The sequence below is a fragment of the Corvus kubaryi genome, unplaced genomic scaffold (genome assembly GCF_017639235.1).
Source record: "Corvus kubaryi isolate FWS band 111438036 unplaced genomic scaffold, C.kubaryi_AGA036_p1.0 77, whole genome shotgun sequence".
In the NCBI taxonomy this organism is placed as follows: Eukaryota; Metazoa; Chordata; class Aves; order Passeriformes; family Corvidae; genus Corvus; species Corvus kubaryi.
Window position 1 is genome coordinate 501129 of NW_024582064.1, and position 18245 is coordinate 519373.

The 18245-nt window shown below is 39.5% G+C and overlaps 1 protein-coding gene across 8 annotated transcripts in view; it reads left to right on the forward strand.

Moving 5' to 3' along the window:
* The window catches only part of INPP4B (inositol polyphosphate-4-phosphatase type II B), a 315266-nt gene that overhangs the window by 229199 nt on the left and 67822 nt on the right, over positions 1-18245 (forward strand). For all 8 annotated transcript variants that reach the window (XM_042051970.1, XM_042051968.1, XM_042051973.1 and 5 more), the window contains 2 exons: positions 8369-8546; positions 13817-14029. In XM_042051970.1, coding sequence (XP_041907904.1) covers positions 8369-8546; positions 13817-14029 — 391 coding nt within the window. The remainder of the gene's footprint in view (positions 1-8368; positions 8547-13816; positions 14030-18245) is intronic.

Sequence of the window (18245 nt, forward strand, 5' to 3'; positions counted from 1 at the left end):
AAGGCTAATCAAAAGTAAAGGTTTCAGTTTATTGTGGAACTCAAATGCTTTATTAACTGTTGAACATGCACAAAAGTGTTAGTTACATCTTTTCCTAAGAATTGGATGTGTTTGTGTTTGTTGCTATGGCTGTTAAGATTTTCAAGCAGGTGCAGCTGTCACTGGCAGTGCCTGTAGTTGTGACTGCTCAGTGCTTCAACTGATGGTGCTAACCCCGGTGTTACACCATTCCAAAGAGAATTCAGGAAGGAAGTACTCTGATCTAAATTATCATGATGCTCCACAGAAAATTAATTCCATTATATTCAATGCTCAAAAAAGTTTCATAGATACAATATCATAAAGAATAAAAGGAAAATTATAAAAATGTGCTGTTGACTTCTACGTTGAATAGGAGTTGGCATCAATATTAAAACCAAACAAAACCCAACAAATCTATTTGCTTTGAAAGCTGTATTATTGAGGGGGTTTTGCCTGCACTATACAATTTTAAAACTCTGTTAAATCTTTAAAAATCTTTTCTTTCCCTGACCACCTCTGATTCTGAAACCTGCCAATGAAACATGTACATCATTGATCATGTAAGACACATCAATGAACTTTGTGTTAATATTCTGCTGTCAGCAGACTGGCATGAGCAGCCTTATCCCCATCATATGGAGGCCTACGAAGTACATGTTTTCTGCTGAAGAAAATGTCTAAACACATTTCTTAAAGTATCTGCTCCTTTAGTGTCTTTGCAATAGTGGTTTGTGGGTTTTTATTATAATAATTTATTACTGAATTCATAGGATATAAATCATATAATAGACATAATCTTATAAAGTCATATGATACAAAGAACATTACAGTTCTCACAGTACTCAGCTTTCAGAAAATGAACCATTTCTCACTAGCTCAGTCCTGCAGCATATACTTGCTGGCAGAGTGTGACTTCCTGAGATGGAGGATAGCGGTGAGGTAAATTATTCTCTGTGATTTCTCTTCATTGGAGAAAAGGAAAAATGTCTTATAGGGAAGAGAACTACTTCCTGGAAGAGCACACATTGCAGTATCTCATAGGCATCACTAGACAATGCCCTTGTTTCTTAGTTGCTGGTAACAGGGGAGAGGAGGTGATGGGCGAGAGCTTTGTGCAGGTTCACAAAGGCATTTCAGGCCTATTTCAAGAGCCTGCACATCACCTTACACTTGTCCTGCTGCTTAGATTTTTCTGCATCCCTGAGAAACACCTGTGTTTTGGCACTTTTTAAGGACAGGGTACAAGAAGTTTACTCTGACAGTTTCCTTTGTGTTTCTGGGTTCTCTTGGAAAAGCAAAAGTCTGTCTTCAGCATCATGTAACTAGAGCTGTGTTACTATCCTGTCAGACTCTTCCTTACAAAAGAACCTGAGTCAGGCTAGCAAACTTAAGTTCGAGCACTGGAAACAGTGCACTACAATTTTCAGCTAATCACTTGGCAGGCTGGGGAAATGATCACTTAGTGTATGAATTCCCACAAAGCAGAAAGGAGGAAGCCTCCAAAATTCATCTTTCCTGCTATCTTTGAGGGCAGCTCAGAGAAAACTCCATGTTTTGGTTTTTCAGCTTCAACTATAAGAACTTGTGGGAGTTGAAAGACAGAAGCAAGCAAGCTCTCAATACAATCTCATTTATTGAATGTTCAGGAGGGTGACTGCTTTAAATGAGTACATGAAAGGACCATTCTCAATCTTACAATGGAGAAATGTATTTCAATGTGGTGACAACAGTGTTATTTTGCATGCACCTGTTTGTTTCGCTGCATAAGGATATTTTGAGGATGCATAGTGTCCCCAGGGGCACCTTTTGCAATTTAAATTTTCTTTCTTACAATGGGGACAGATTTTCTGCAGATTTGGTTGAAGGAAGAAGTGACGCCTTGAGATATCAGTCAGAATATAGAATGAACAGAAAAAAAAAATGCAGATTCAGCAGCCGTTTCCTCTAGGCTAACTGAGCTGAAGACCTAGAGCAAGACTGGGAAGAGATTAGTTCTCAAGCCAGTCCTGGTAGCTTTCAAGATGTGACACAATGCCTTGCATGTCGTTGACCTTCAGTCTGATTATTAGAACAGTTTATCAAAATATTCAGCAGTGTCAGCATATCTCAAAATATTTCTTGCTCAATCTTAGACTTTTGGAATTAACAGACAAGAGTAACTGTTATCTGGTAGCATTTGCAGTTGCCAAACAAAAACGAGACTGAGACATAAGTTTTGTGAAAGTTTATCAAACAGAAGAATGGGGAAAATGTGTATCTGAAGATAGTTCTGGCATGCTTTCTATTACACAGAATATGTATCTTTGTGCAGACACAAAGGGAACTGTTTAATAGTATTTATAAAAAATGCAGTTTTTGCAATTCTTCTCTCATTTATTGCCCTCAATAAGGTCATATTAAATTTTAAAAAGGCCTATTTAAAAAAAAAAAAAAAAAGATCTGAAATAAGAGCAAGAAAAGCTTTTCTTTCAGGTGAAAAATATAGTACTTTCTGGTATGTGATCTGAAGTCCCTTCCATTGCTTTATAACCCATTCACATACTATTCTTTATCTGTACCAAAAAGACAGATCAAAGGCCCTTCCACTATAAACATCAATCAGGTATGCCTATGAGGCATGGGTCAAGTATGTCTGTCCCTTTAGTAGTGAGTAGTGAATTTCATAGGACCAAGTAAGAACAACTGATACTTTTTAAAAATTTTGTTTAGGCATGACAGCATTTACACTAAAATAATTGAAATATGGTGATTAAAGTATGGTAAATAATTGCAGAATATTAATTACTTGTGTATGATATACATTTATTTTAGAATATTTTTCATTATACTGTATTGGTATGTTCTTTTTATTTTTTCCTTTCCTATTTCTGTATGAAAGAGAAAGTCAGCCAGCTGTTCAGATGCAGTCTTTTTTTGGCTTGATCGTACAGATTGTTTCTCCTTCCAGCAAATGGAAGGGCTTGTCTTCTCATCAGTCTAGATGGCACAGCAAATTATTGTTTTTAGAGCTCAGTTGTGCAGAAACATTTAAATCAGACATTCTCTAAGTTTTATCCATATAATGCCTCACTGCTTGAAATGTTCATAAATCACTTTTGAGATACACAAAGGATTTTTTTTCTTATTTAAAATCTAATTTAATCCTCTCTGTTTTAACCAAAACACATAGGCTTATGATCGCAAGTTTTTTAATGCCCCAGTTCTAACCATCAAGAAAAAGAGGTGTCCCACAAGTTGCATTGGGTGCTGTGATTCACTGTGGTTTTATACATAATTTCCAGCAAGCTGTTTGGAAATTATTCTGTTTTAAATTTGCAAAAGCTTAAAACTGGAACACTACTGAAAAGGATTTTCTGTTGGGCTTTTTTCCCCCCAAAGCTATAATAATTTAAGTTGGGCTTGAACAGTCTAAAAGGACTATTTCTGTTTGAGGCCTAGATTTCTAGCAAAGATATGAAGTGTACGCCTTCACTAATGTACCTGTTTGGTGACCAGAGATGTTATTAATGCTGCAATATTCTGTGTTCCTATTGCCTGAATTTTATAGCCTTCAACCCATTTCCATTCTCTGAGGAACCTGAAATGGTACCATTTCACAGTAAGTCCCAGAGATGTTGAAATAATAAGGATCTATGTTTGATCTAATTGTAACCTTTATTCTCAAAGGGAATGTCTGTCATGCCTAACACTTTTCACAGAGATGTTATTCTTTGCTCACTTTCCCCTATTTTTTGCATGTATATGTGTGTGAGAGATTGGACTTCATGGAGTTAGGAATGAAGAAAAATAGAGGAGCTGTAGGAAAAGTTCTGTGCATACACCCTTAGCCATTGCCTCAAGATAAGGATTTGTGGACATTTGATCATCATAGACAGAACTAATAGCATCATTTCATTTTCCTCATATTCAAAGTTAGAACTTCCAAGGTGGCAAGGGAAACTTAAGAAATAAAAAACCAAAGTAATTCAAACTTCTAGTGTCTCTCAGGCCTGTTTTCGTAACCTCAGCTCTGATCATCTGGTTTAGGTTTTTTTCTGAGACCATGAATTATCCAGAGTTTTTTATGTAGCAATTTATTTTTGATCATAAGTTCCCACTTTAGACAGAACACATGTGATCCATAAGTAAGCCACTGAATCGGCATCTTCAGTAAGGTACATAAAACTGAAGTTATCTAGGGGTAGATGCACTTGCTGTCTATGCTTGAATTGTATTCTTGATGCTAATGTCAGTGGGTTTGGCTGTGAAAAATGAGAGGTCAAATATTCATTGTTAGAAGACTTTAAGCCAGTCCCAGATGGTGACAATTTAACTCAGTAACACAACTTACGCAGTCAACAGCAGGAGTGGAGTAACTCGGAGGTTCATTATAAGTTAGATTATATATTACACGTTTAGCATATTGCAGTATTTATTCTCCAGCAAAAACTTTGTTAATCTAGAATTAAAATGTACCCAGTTTAATATTTATTCAAATGTCTTGGTTTGAATGACAGGTGTCTGCCAAGGAAGGTGGGAACCTCCCTTGGAATGGAAAATATGACTCCCTACCCTCCAAATTATTATAACTTTGAAATTACAGGACTTTCAGGCACAGATATGGGAAAAGGAATAACAGTTCTTTACTAGAATATACATACATACATACATACATACATATACATATACATATACATAGACATATATATATATTTATAAAACAAGACAAACAAACAAAAACAACAACAGCAGCAGCAAGCAGAACCAGAAGCTAGTGCCAGCCTCTCTCAGCCGCGGGCCCTTTCCCCTTGGGTGCAGTTCCGCTCACAGCCGGCAGGGGCGCTGGTGGCTCCCGGCTGGGCAGGGCAGCTGCAATGATTCGCCTGCACCTGCAGGGGGCGCTGTGGCGCGAGTTTCGGCCGTCTCTCTCCACATGGCAATGGTGGTGGGAGAGAGCGAGAGAGAGAGAGAAGGGGCTTTCCTCTGCAAACTCATGGGGGCAGCCGATCCCAGTGCCCCTCCGGATGGCAGAATGGACTGTAGCAGGAACCTCAGAGCAGTGGCTAGAACGGCTGGGGCAGGCACACCTGGGGTGGCAAACAAAGTGTAGCAAAAGGCCCAAAGCAGCGGCAGAAAACAGAAGGGCTGGGCAGGGGATCGCTCCCCTGGATAGCTCACCAGTGATGGCTGGTCCCGGTGTTGGGCTGCCACACAGAGGGAGCGGCCCAGCAGGGAGGGCTCCCAGCCCCTGGCACAGCATGCACCAGCCCTGGGCTCCCAAACGACAGAGGAGCAGAGAAACAAGCCAGCAAGCCCCAGTCACAGTACTGAAGGAAAAAGAAAGAAACAGGCAAAAGCCACAGGGCAACAGAATATCCAGTCAGACCCAGGGTGCTGCATGAGTCGATCACCCCCACCAGCAGGAAGCAGCAGCCCCTGGCCCCCAACCCTTGCAGGATCCTGGGTTGCTCCTCACCCATGGTGATGCTTCTGGAGCCGGGGGAGGCAGTAGCTATTCTGGACAAAATAAAAACAAAACCAAAAACTGATATGGGATATAAACCATCCCCAAGACATCAAATTACATGAGAATGTCCTTAAAGCAATTTTAAAACTGAAATGACTGCTGACAGTCATGTGTTCATAGTTAATGATAGTGCCAATACATGGAAATGATCAAGTGTGGTTTTATATGCTTAGTGAAAGCTTTGAAACTTAACCCAGGAGACATTATTATAGAGTTTTTCAGAAGGTACATGAGTCATAATTTACATATCAAAGGTAGGTTTTCATAATGCTGCTGGACCTACCCATGTGGCCTTTACCCTAATGCAAAAGTGTCATCTAGTTTGTGCCTTGACGCCTGTGAAAAGTTTCTCTTAAGTTCCATTGGCAGCTGCCTCTCCTAACTAATAGTACTTATATACCATAGCTATATGCAGCAGCAAGCTTTAAAAGCAGTTGTGGATGAGGAAACTTCACTGACTTGTAAGTTGTAATGTCTTTTCATGAAGGGTAAGGCGACAGAAAACCTCAGCTTGTCCTAAATACAACAGTGTGGAGACACAACAGTTAGAAACTTCAAATACTCCCAAAACATGTTGTTTCTGAAAAATAATTACACACTTTCCTAGGGGGATGGAGGAAGTTGCCCTCAAATTTTGAGAGAAACTAAATATTTGAAGTTGTCTCATGCTTTCTGCGGTTCCAGAAATGTTAAAATTAGCCAAATGAAATCTGATAATACACTTCATTCTGAAGAAAGAGTCATTCTCTCTTCACTAATTCCTTTACTTAAAAGCTATGATTTACTTTATTGCAATGAGAACTGCCCACACCTTTAGTGTCACTCTTCCCTCTTTCTTACAGTGGTGTCTGTAGCTTTTCTGCTGCAATATTCAGTGAAGCTTAAAGCTGTGAGAGATCAGTGAAAATGATTTAAAGACTGAGGGAAATCCCAGAAAGGAGTGTGTGCGTGGTGAGCTTGATAACAGCATTAGCCAGGTTCAGCCTGCAAAAAAGACTGATAAAGGGAGGGAGAAGCCTGCAGGGGAATTACAGAAGTATCAAGACTTTTAAGACTATGTCTTCACTGCAATTAACATAGACTATTAATCTTTGTCTCTGCCCTGTCTACTGAGCCTGATAGCTTGAGTGTTGCAGTGAATGTAGAGGTAGGTTTGACTCTGGAAGTCCCTCTCACTAACAGTGTGGCCACCTCACAGGTAGAACTGTGGCAGTTTCCTCATTTCTCAGAGGGCCAGAGGTTTTTTTTGGTTTTTTTTTTTGCCTAATTCATTAGGAGAGACAGTTTATATGGTTCATTTTGCTGAATTACGACTTCTACTGGACATGAGTCTAGTACCTCGTGTAAGTTGGAGATGTATAGTAAGTAATTTAGATGTGGCTGGTAGCGTGGCTGAGCTTTGCTCACTTAGATGCCATTCATCCTGCCTGCCTCTACATAGAATTGTGTCTAGAAATTAAGACATTGGTGAAAGACAGAAAAATAGTCTTGGTCTTGGGGAATTTGGGACTGTAACTCCGCAAAATATATAAGCAGGAGTCTTAATTTTAGACTGCTTGAAGCTATCCTTATTTGCCAAAATCATAGAATCACTGCTTAATTGGAAGGGACCCATCAGGATTTAATTTCTAATTTGTAGAAAACTAATGAGAAGGAACTCGAAAGGACACAGTAGAAGACACAAAGGGGAAGTTGGGGAGTGAAGAGATCTGGAAAACGACTGAAATGAAACAAAATGCATGAAGTTCAGAGGATTGAACATGTGTCAAAATTTGGGTCTTGGTATGCAAAATTAAGAAAGAAATCAGTGGTGAAAGAGTTGAAGGGACTGAGGTACTTGTGCTGAAAAGACACGAGAGAAGGGAGGTACAAACAGAACCAGCTGGGAGTAGTATGTACATTCCTCTGACACTGGTGATGTGCCAGGAGGTGCTTGGTTACATTTTTTCCTGTGTTAATCTGAATCTGCAAAATATTTGGTTAGTTTCTCTGAAAGACTGAAGCAAGGCTTTATAAAAGGAAGAGTTATGTACAAGAGGTTTAGGTGAGGAGCTGTGCACTACAGGCAAGAACCAGTGGGTGTGCGCTGTCTGAAATGGTAATAATTATTTGGGAATAATTGTATAAGGAGATATTGCATGATTAGTAAGGGGGGGAAGAGGAAAGATGGATAGGAGAAGTCCTCCAAAAGAACTGCAGTAATTTGAACAACTGAAAGTAGGAAGTTTGCAATATGCATTTGTGTGGTTTTGAAGTAATTAACTCCCACACCGCATTGCTGTGTCTCTTCTTGCAAATCAGGCACCTGGTTTTTACTGGAGATAACTCTGGTTGTCATCACTTCCTGAACATCACTGAGGCTAATCAAAACACAGTGGGGGCCACTGATCAATTAAACAGTAATGGCCCATTTTGAAAGATTTAGTGAGGTAGTTAATAATCTGTTGAGGAGTTCAGTTGGAAGAGTAAGGAGTCTTATGCTCTTTGGGATTATTACCTTACTTGGTCAAATATTTTTTATCTCTAGAATTACAGTGTTTAAAAGAAATACATAAAAATATGGGGGTTTTATGTTCAGATCAGTCACTCAAAGGAATTTTGAACTGTACTACTTGGAGCATGTGGTGGTAGGCAGTCTGTTGTATGCTACTGTTCAAGGAAAGATTTGTTTTTACCCCTAAAGGCAGGAGCATTTCAATGGTATCTGTGAAGTTCAGGCATCTGGCTTATTTTTTTTGCAAAAGTAGTGGTAAGATTTTTAGCACATTAAGATTGCTATTAATAGCAGAAATGAATTTGACATTATGTGACTCTCTCTGTTATCTCTCTCTGTTATCACAGTACTGGATACCAGTGTATTTACTATTCACCTGAAAACACAGCCAAGGCAAAAGAAGTTCTCAGCAACATCAATCATCTGCAACCTCTCATATCAAGCCATGCAGACCTGCTGCTTAGTTCTGCAAGCCAACGTTCTCCAGACAGCTTGAAGAATTCTTTAAAGATGCTTTCAGAAAAAGTAAGATTCAAATCTTCACTGCAATGGAAAATGGAATAACCGAGTCTTTAACTGCTGAGGTGGGGGGAGGGGGAGTGGTTCTGCATAAATTGAGTTGCACAGCACCAGGAAATCTCAAACTCAGCTAAAATAAGTGTCAAAATGTTGTTATTAGAAAAATAATGTTGTGTAGCATTTCTTTAGGCTTTCCTTATAGAAAATTAATGAAATTTATAAAGATTGTCTTTTTTTAAAAGTGTAATTAGTTTAATTTCATGTATCTTCTTTATCCTCTAGTGGCCACATACTGCAGTTTATCAAAATATCAAAATTTATAAATAATTTTGGAGTATGAGAAATCATTATTTTTCATTATCTTTCTGTTATATTTCAAGCTGCTGCTTATGGGAGGTGGTTCAAGCCAGGTTTGTGTGTAAGGTTTAGAATAATAACATGATCAGAAATGGTGATGCAGCCTGGAAGGAGAAGCTGGGAAGTTGGCACCAGGAGATCTCAAATTTTAATTCTCTTTCTCCTGTTATATCCCTCTGTAGCTGTAGGCTCTTCCTCATCTTAGTTCCTTTAGTTCTAAATTAAGGAAGATAATATTTCCTGCTTGTCTTACAGACTGATAATGGAGATTAGCTGAAGCCTGTAGTACTTCCCAGCATATGTTATCCTATAAAAATATGGAGTACTATAGCTATGACCTGAGAGGTTGCAAAGAGTTTCCCATTGCTCTATGGGCCACTCCTTCAGTAACGTGATCCCAGTATGGCTTAATAACACGATCAATAGCCATTTCAATATATCTTCAGCTATTGGGAAGTGACAGCCCTTGTGGTCTGTTGAGCACCATTATCCCAGCAGTTCCTCGTTCAATGGGAGAGTTTCAAATCTGAATATTGAGCTCAGCCACTTGCTGTGAAGGCATTGCAGAGGAGCCACGGGGGAGAGAAACATTGCTCTCAGTTGCAGATGTATAAATCCACAGTAACTCTGAGAACACTGGAGTCGCTGTGAATGCCATGGATAATAGACAAAAGCAGAATTCAGCCTGAAATGAAACAGAGGAATTTAGGGAGGGGGCTTGTAGCAATTATGGTGTACCTTTCCATGTAGGAGGGTGTTTTTAGCTGTGCATAGAACAAGTGGAGCTGCTCTCTTAGTGGTTAGTTCAAAGAAATCTGTATGCACAGGTAAAGCAAATCAGACAAAGAAGTGTTTGTTCTGAAGATCCAAAGTGTGGTTGCTAAGGAATGTGTGTGTTTGCTCTGGCCATTTGCCTCTGGGCAGGAGGAGGGGATGATTCCAGAGGGGCTGCAGGCAGCTGTGGTACTAAAGCACTGCTTGAACCACAGCCTGCTGGAGACTCTGGCTATAGAAAAGGGCCAAAAAAGGCAATTCAGTTTGAAAAAGACATAGATACTTTACATTTATAGCTGGTGACTTAGTTGTGTATGTTCCTATCACCTTTTCAGGGCCAGGACTAAATTGCTGTTTGTACATGAGCTCAGGTTCCCAGACGAAGGAGTCTCACCCAATGTACTCTGTGGATGTCTGTCTAGCCTCCACCTTATGCTTGTAAGAGATTAATCTAGTTGTCTGAACAACTGCAGCATGAGTGGTTCAATACCTGCTTCCCTGTCTATTACCAAATTTACTCACAGGAAAAGATGGATAATGGAGAAATAATAGGGTGGAACCATTGCTGAGAAAACAAATGTGGTGGGACAGCTGCTTGTAAAGAGGGGAAGAGAGAGGGGGAGGAAAGACCAAGAAACAGCTTCAGGGAAGGGAAATACCATTTCAAGGCCCCAAACTGGGTGAACCAACACAATACTGAAATTAGATCCCTCATAGTTGATTCAAAGCCTTGAACTGATGTCTTAAAATAATCTATTTGTATAATCTGGTGCACTAGTGGAGAATCAAGACTATCAAAGTGTTCCTGGTTATATTTAAGATAGAGTAGCACATGCTCTTCTGAATATAATTACATGATACCTACTTTTATTCCTGAGGAATATGTAGTGCTTCTGCTATTCCATCTTTCCTATACTTCTTATATGTTAAAAAAAAAAGCTCTTGTGTTTTAACTTAATAGAAATTTAGAAATCAAACAGCTGTTTGTAGAAGTCATAAAAATTATTTCCCTGGTGATTAAATTCCACAAGTTTATTAAAAAGCATATCACTTGATAGAATATAAGCTTGATATATATAATAATTCTTTCTATAATTATTAGGTAGCAGCGAGTAAATCAGAACTATCAATAATGTAAATTACATTTAAGTGTTCATGTTGGAAATGAAAGGACTGGCTGCATGAATTGAAAGTGGAAAATTAAATCAAATAATTCCACTGCTCCTTCTTAAATTGAGCTTATTTTCTCATATTAAGCATGGTTTTACTTCTCCATATATAATTTGCAATTTACTGTAGTGTTTTCCTGAGACTAACCTTTTATCATCACTTTTTGTTAATTGATTAAGGAAGCCTTTTGCTGTCAACAAGTGTATCAGCATTTGCAGCTTGCAGAAGGCTTGATAAATTCATTTTCCAGCTATGCCTATCTTTGTTTGCAGAAATACTCTTTAGTAGAGTATCTAAAAGAATTCGCAAAGTTTTCATTTCTTTGTATAAACTGGTTTTGTGATTTCAATGCAATTTCATAAATAGTTATGTTCTGCAAATTTAGCTGTACTGAGCTGTTAGAAAATGAGGTTAAAATGTAGATTGCTGTTAAACCAATGGGAACCCTGAATGGAATTTAATTAAAGAATCATTTTAGTTTCTGTATGAAAAAATGGAATCTCACTTCTGTACTGATTTGCTTTTAAAAATTAATTTTCCCTGTAAAATATTTCTATTCAATTATACTACTTAAACTTTTCAGATCATTACCTAATATACATTGCAGTCATAGTGAACATTCTTTACATGAAGCTATCCAGTACTCACAATTTTCTGAAATTTAAAGCTTTTTTGAGTCTGCCATGCCTGATCCAGAGACTTGAAATCATCTCAAGTAGACTTTGTGGGGAAGATAGGTATGAAACGTCAGCAAAACCATGATATTGCTGTTTCTAAGGATAGACAAGTAATGGAGTTTCAACTCTCTTGATATGGAACTGTAGAATAGTCTTGAAGAGAAACTCTGCTGCTACCACACAACCCCTCAAATCTCATTTTGCCATGGTAAGGCAAAGAATGGTAGGGTTTGGTAGCAATATTCCTCAAAGACTTATTCATTCTCCAAGCATGCACCATCTGAAGGTTGGAAATGTAGAAAACTGAAATTGTCTTGCAGAGCAATTGAGGACTACAAGGAGACAGTCCTGAGGGGCTGCATATAAGGAAACTGTTAAAAAACACCCTTTCCGTCAGGCACCAAGTTGGTAAGGAGGAGAAGGAATGGGTCTGGTAAAATTGCCAGGGAGATGAGTAGTGTTGCCAAGTCTAAAGAATCCCAAGTCAGGTCTGAAGGAAGTCCTGATTTGGGTTTAAAAAATTAATAACTTATCTTAGATATGCCTGAGGTTCTTATTTTTAAAACTTTAGAGGTTTATTTGCAATAAAAGTTTTCAGCCTTTTCATGTGCAACCATTAGGAAATTTTTTTTTTTCCTAAACATAATGAAAATGGGAAAAAGCAGAAACTTCTAAAGCAAGTACCTAATCCAGCAGCTGGAGCCTTAAGAAAGCCATCAATTATTTAGAGCTTTTTAGTCTTAAATATCCATAAACTTTTGAGAGGGTATTGAGACAGGAAGGCAAGAAAAAGAAGTTGAGTAGGAGTGGATGCATACAAAAGGGGAGCAAGTAGTATGAAAAAGGGATGGGATAAGAATAGAAGTGGAGAAACTGGGAGAAAAACTTCCAGGCATCTTCTCAGGAGTTCCAGGGAGATGCTGACACTTGAAACTTGTTTGGCTTGGGGTTTTTTTGCTAGTTTTTCTTCAGCTTTTGCATAAACAGCACATAAGGACTGAATGAAGCCTGGCTGGGCAACCTTTATTTCTAGCATTTCCTGCTTGTTTAGGCCGGATCCTCTGACTCTTATCTACATACCTTCCCACATCCCTGTTTAATTAAGATTGTGTGCACAGAAGGCACTTCAGCACTTGAATCTGCCTGCACACGCCAATCCACTATGTTCTCGGAAAATAGGAAGGCAAATCCCGCTGACCTGGGATAAATAAATTCAGGTAATTGTGCTGTGAAAGAAATTTTCATCATCCCCTGTGAACTAGGACTTCTATCTTGGGAGGGGAGCTCTGGGTGGGATGTGTCTCCCTACTGTGACAGATGAACCCTGTTCAATGTCGTTGAAGTAACCAAAATTGGGAGTCTCCCAAGCTGTCACTGTGGCTTTATTAGTGGTTACTACCCTGTAGTGAAAGGAAGTGTCCTTGCACCTCATTCTCTCCTGTTCCGTAGGTTCTGCCAGCTGATGGAGTGAATAAGCCAAGTCTCCCAGGGGAGATGGGGCCACGTGTTTGAGACACAGGAGATGGGCATGTGTGGCACACTGGTGGCAACCATAAGTGCTGTTGCATGGTGGCAATCTAGACATGGAGAAGCCCATATCCAGAAAGCATTGTACTTTTCTTGTGGTAGTGGAAGGGAGGTGAATAATGCGGGGAGGTTGAAGGATTTAAAAAATATGGTAAAATTCCAGCTGTAACAGTCAACATAGAAAAATGATACAGAGATTGAATAGCATCTTCAGAAGACCTGAGAAAGCTACTTCAGGGTTTCCTTTCTTTAAAAAATAAATAAAATCAAGCTTGAAATCAGGTGTCACCTACCCTGATATCTGGGTTGATACCTACAGGTAATGAAATTTATCTCTGGAAACACTGCTTTTGCAGATACTGCTATTTCAGCAGTGCAGAGTGGTGGGTTTTATTTAGGGAGATGATTAAACTGGTTAATCATGTTTTATCTGACACTTATTCAGAAATTATTGTGCAATGGTTAGTTACTCTTGGAACTGGTTCTTGTTGAGGCTCGCCTCTGCAGGCGAAATTTGGAATTCGAATAAAATGTGAAAAGATGATGATGTCTATAATAGATACTGAACTCTTGTGTTAATCCTTAGAACACTGGGATTGTAGAATGTGATGATATCCCTAAAACCCTTGAAATGTTCCCCTTATTTGTTGGCCTGCTTTGTTTTCTGCATCCCAGTCAGGCCTGAAACATATACCCTTTCAGTGTTATAAACCTTTGCTGTAGTACTGCATTCTTTGGTCTAACCTTTCCATTTGTTTGTTTTTTTCCTAGACGGAGTTATTCGTGCACGCATTCAAGGACCAGCTGGTCAGAAGTGCCCTTTTAGCACTGTACACAGCCCGGCCTGGCTGTGTCCTCAAGAAACCAGCTGTCCATAGAAACAGTGCAGAAGAAGGGGATGATGTACAGCACCAGGATCATCCTTCTCAGATTAAAAGGCAGGACTCTATACCCCATCATTCTGAGTATGATGAGGAAGAGTGGGTAAGTAGCCAGAAACCCTTGGTTGGTGTTCAATGCGAAACCCTACAAATCAGTATAAACAAGCTGAAGCTTGTTTGTGACAAGTGTCCTTGTCACATGTCATTGCAGGGTGTCATAGGTTAGTTAGCAAGCATAGTCCCAGAAGGGATGTCCTTGCTAAGGGGTGCTTACAGCTTCCTCTGTGACCTGATAGAACCTATCAGCTGGCCAGTTTGAATATGGACAATTCTCTAAGCCACTTAAAGTTGTGACCGCCTCTGTGATCCACACTTAAGAATAGGCAAACTCCCCTCCAAGCTCTCTCTCGTTTCCGGCGCTGGGACAGGTGGCTGCAGGGCCCGAGCAGGGCCCAGTGGGCCCGGCCCAGGCCCTGCTTGGGCCAGGCCGGGCCGGGCCACGGCCATCCTGAAGCCGATGGACCTGTTCCAGCTGTGGAGCCCCCCCACTGCCTTGCCGTGGGCAGCCGGAGCGGCTCGGCTCTCCCCCCTCTCCACTGCGATAAGAAAAATTCAACATTCCAGCTGCAAAGCTGCAAGGCCGAGGTGAGATTAACCCTTTTATTGCTGTGAAGAGCTGAAAACCCTAGGGAAGAGAGGAGATTCTTAAAGCTGAAATTCTGTTGTGAAGCTATGATATATCAGAGTATCCTGTTGTAATTTCATGAAGATATGGGGGGTGGAGTGTTCAGCTCGTAAGCAAAAGCACCTGCGCTGAGATAGGCAGATGCTGACACAGCTGTAATTTCATGAGAAGTTTGGACAGGGAGAGATGGACCAGATGAGGACTTTTGCTCCAAACGGGAAAGGAGAAAACCTCAGTTCCTAGAGATGCTCCCAGAGATAGTCCTAATGATGAAGATGATGAAGACCCTTTGCTCCCAGGGAAGGAGAAGGGCCTCTGTTTTTGTTTCTGAATGGCTCAACCTTAAAATTGTACCCCAAAAAACTTCAAGAGTGGACCCTCGAAAGCAGCTGCGGGAAAAGCTGCAAGTCAGGGGAAGGGACTCACATGCAGGCAGAGAGAGACTCCTCTTCCTAAATGGACTGAACAATATTTGGAAGTGGGTGGCTGTCTCGTTGTGATAATGTTTTCATAGCATGAGCAAGAAGAGACTTCTCTTTCTAAATGGACTGAACAAGGTTATTATGGAAGTGGTAAACAGACTGAACATCTTAAGGGTTGTCTTTTTACATTGTCAGTGGGAGAAGGGAGGAATGTGGGGGGAGGAGGAGAGTTCTGAAGGTGGTATAATTTTTTTTCCCTTCTTTTAGGTCTGTTAATAAACTTCTTTATATTCTTTCAAGTTTGGTGCCTGCTTTGCATTTCTCCTAATTCTTATCTCACAGAAGATAAACAGTAATGAGTATTTTGGACCAAACCACTACACAGGGGTAAAGGGTGCAAAATTGTTAAACCCTGTTTTTCAGATGCATCACAGATTTTGAAGCTCAGTTTGAAGGATTTTCCTAAGTATATACAGTGTGCTGCTCTGAGACTGCCTGGTTGTGCATATAACAGTGAAGATGATGAGTATCTTGTTGCCCAGACAGAATAATAGACTTTCTTTGCTCCTACTTGGGTTGATTTTGCTAGTTGGGCAGATTTAAGGACTGGAACAGCATATGCTGCTCAGAAGGAAATGTTCTTTTCTTCCCCACCTGCTGCGATACTCCTCCCCAACCCTCAGGCTATAACCAGTTTAAATAGACATGAATTAACCCTCAGCAAAACAGAGCCCTTTGCCCTTAGACTTTGTTCTTAGAGGGTGTCTGAGGTTGTGTAAAAGAATTAAATATAACTTTTACATTTTAACATTCTTAGCATATCTTTCAAAGATACGTATTATTTATATGGCTGAGATTTTATAAATCAATTTTTTTGGTAGATGTCTTCATAATAGATCTGTTACTTTGTTACATATATATTGAAGCTATTTTTATTCAGTCCAGGCTCATACTTTGAGTTCATCACTGTATTCTTATAAATGTAAAGGATGCCAGCATATTCATCTCTATTGTAAATAATTAATAACTTGTGTGAGCTATGGTATTGCACCTGAACTGTAATCTTTATCCACACCAAAAATAAGGGAAGAAGAATATATTTCTTCTAGAGGAAAGGCAATTATTTCCGGCCCCATGCATTAAGTAGTCATGAGATTTAAACAATAAATAACTCATTCTTTTATTTGTCCTCTAGTTTTAGAGCCTTGAATTCACTTTTTCTTGTTTTCTCAACAACCTGAGGGGCTGGAATTGTGGTTCTTTCCTTTAAACTAATGCTAAAATGTTTGTTTTCAGCTGTTGAAACATTCAGCAATGTAAATTACACAATTGTGGATGCAAAAATGCTGCTAGCAAGGATTTTCTTGCTATTTTCTAAGTCTGTGAGAGACTTTTCTCTCTCACAGAAGAGGTAGCAGAGTTCTGTAAACAATGAAAGACCTGCAACCTTGAGAAGTCTTGTTTATGGTACAGTCGAAAAATATTTTGACAATGGATGTTCTAGGATTTTAGCCAATCACCCCCAAGGGGTGGCTGGTCCTTGTCCAATTAGACTATGAAGAAAAAAGTCTATAAAAGAATTTGTAAAATAATTAAATTAATCAATCTTGCTGCACAATTCCTGCCTGCTGGATCTTCTCTCCTCCTCCCTATGGCTGTGGGACATGGTAATATACCCTAGGGCATTTTTTTTTTTATACAAAATAGGTTTCATAGAAGAGAGAAATTTTGCACTGGAAAAAATGGCACTTTTGTGCAAGCTGTATTTTAATTTAATACTGCAATTTAGCATCTCTGAAGAGAAGATAGCTTTGCTGGTTTTCATTATTGATGATAAAAAAATGTCAGACAGGTGCTTGGTCCTGACCTATTAAAATGTGTAAGTGCATCATTTTAAACTGTATCTAGTTTTTTCTGCTGAATTAGTAAGATTATCTTCATTCAGAATTAAGTGTATCTTTCACTGTTTTCTGAGTTTAAGTGAGTCAGAATCACTGTCAAATTTGAGACAGTATAAATCCTAGAGAAATTTTGTGATTTTTTTCTAAATTTGAAAGACTAGACTTTAGATAGATTTCAGTTCTTTTTGTCAGCAGAGGTGATATATAATGTGAGTTTTAATAATCAAAGTGTCATTAGCATTATGGAAAGAGAAAGAACAAATGCATATAAAATTTGAAAAAATACTTAATCTACTGTGAAAGTCAACTATAAAGGAAAAAAACTTTGAGATACATTGCACAGTGCTGTATCCTCCTTTGCTGTTGTGGGGTTTTTTTCTCACTATTATCAAGCAGTAGTATGCTTGCTTACATTTTGCAGTTGGAATTTTGGTTTTGCCTGAAATCTAAATCCTTAAACAACTCTTTAAGCTGACCCTGTTCCATCCACTTCACATGACTATGGCACCTTATGACCATCACAGAAGTACAAAGACTCATCCCAGAGTCACTGGCAGCAGTATGGATTGAGCTTTTTATATTGGTACACTATGCACAGGCAGCAGGAAAGCATCACTGTCAAAGGAAAAATATTTAACTTGAGAGTTTTACATTGCCTCTGGGTGGATATTCTCTTCTCCTCTCACCAGCTGCTTCTGCTATCCTAGAACCTCCCTGCAGGGGGACACAAAGCAAGTTTTAATGCATAATACAAGAAAAGATGGGCACATTGCCACTTGGAGCTGACTCTACTCTACACTTCTGACTGACTGGTTCACGTGGCTGGAGCTACAAAGAGCAGATAAAATGGTATTTCCAATAAACTGTGTACAAATGCTTCTGTGGTGATCAGATGTGGGGCCGTGTGCCTGTTTGAGACAAATTTGGAGGAACATCCAAATTTGAACATCCTCTGATGGAAGGCAGGTTACAGCCATCCCTCCCCCACCAGATTTGGGAAAAAAAATTTTCCTCGGAGGAAAGTGAAGGAAAAAAACCCCTATTTATTCAACAAACACATGGGAAAAGAATAATAACGCAAAATAATAAAACCTCTCACTATGAAGAGAAACCTGGGAAGATTTAGAGTCCTTTCTGTGGTCTCTCTCTCTCCTCTTTCAAGCTGGAGTTCGGCATAGGCCCCTCCGTGCCTTGGTGGAAAGCTCTTCCAGTGAGTTCTAGTGTTCTCAACAGTTCCAGAAGAGAAGAAGAAGAAGAAGCCGAAGTCCCAGAAAAAAAATGGTTTAACTCTCTGTCTTTCTCCAGAGAAAA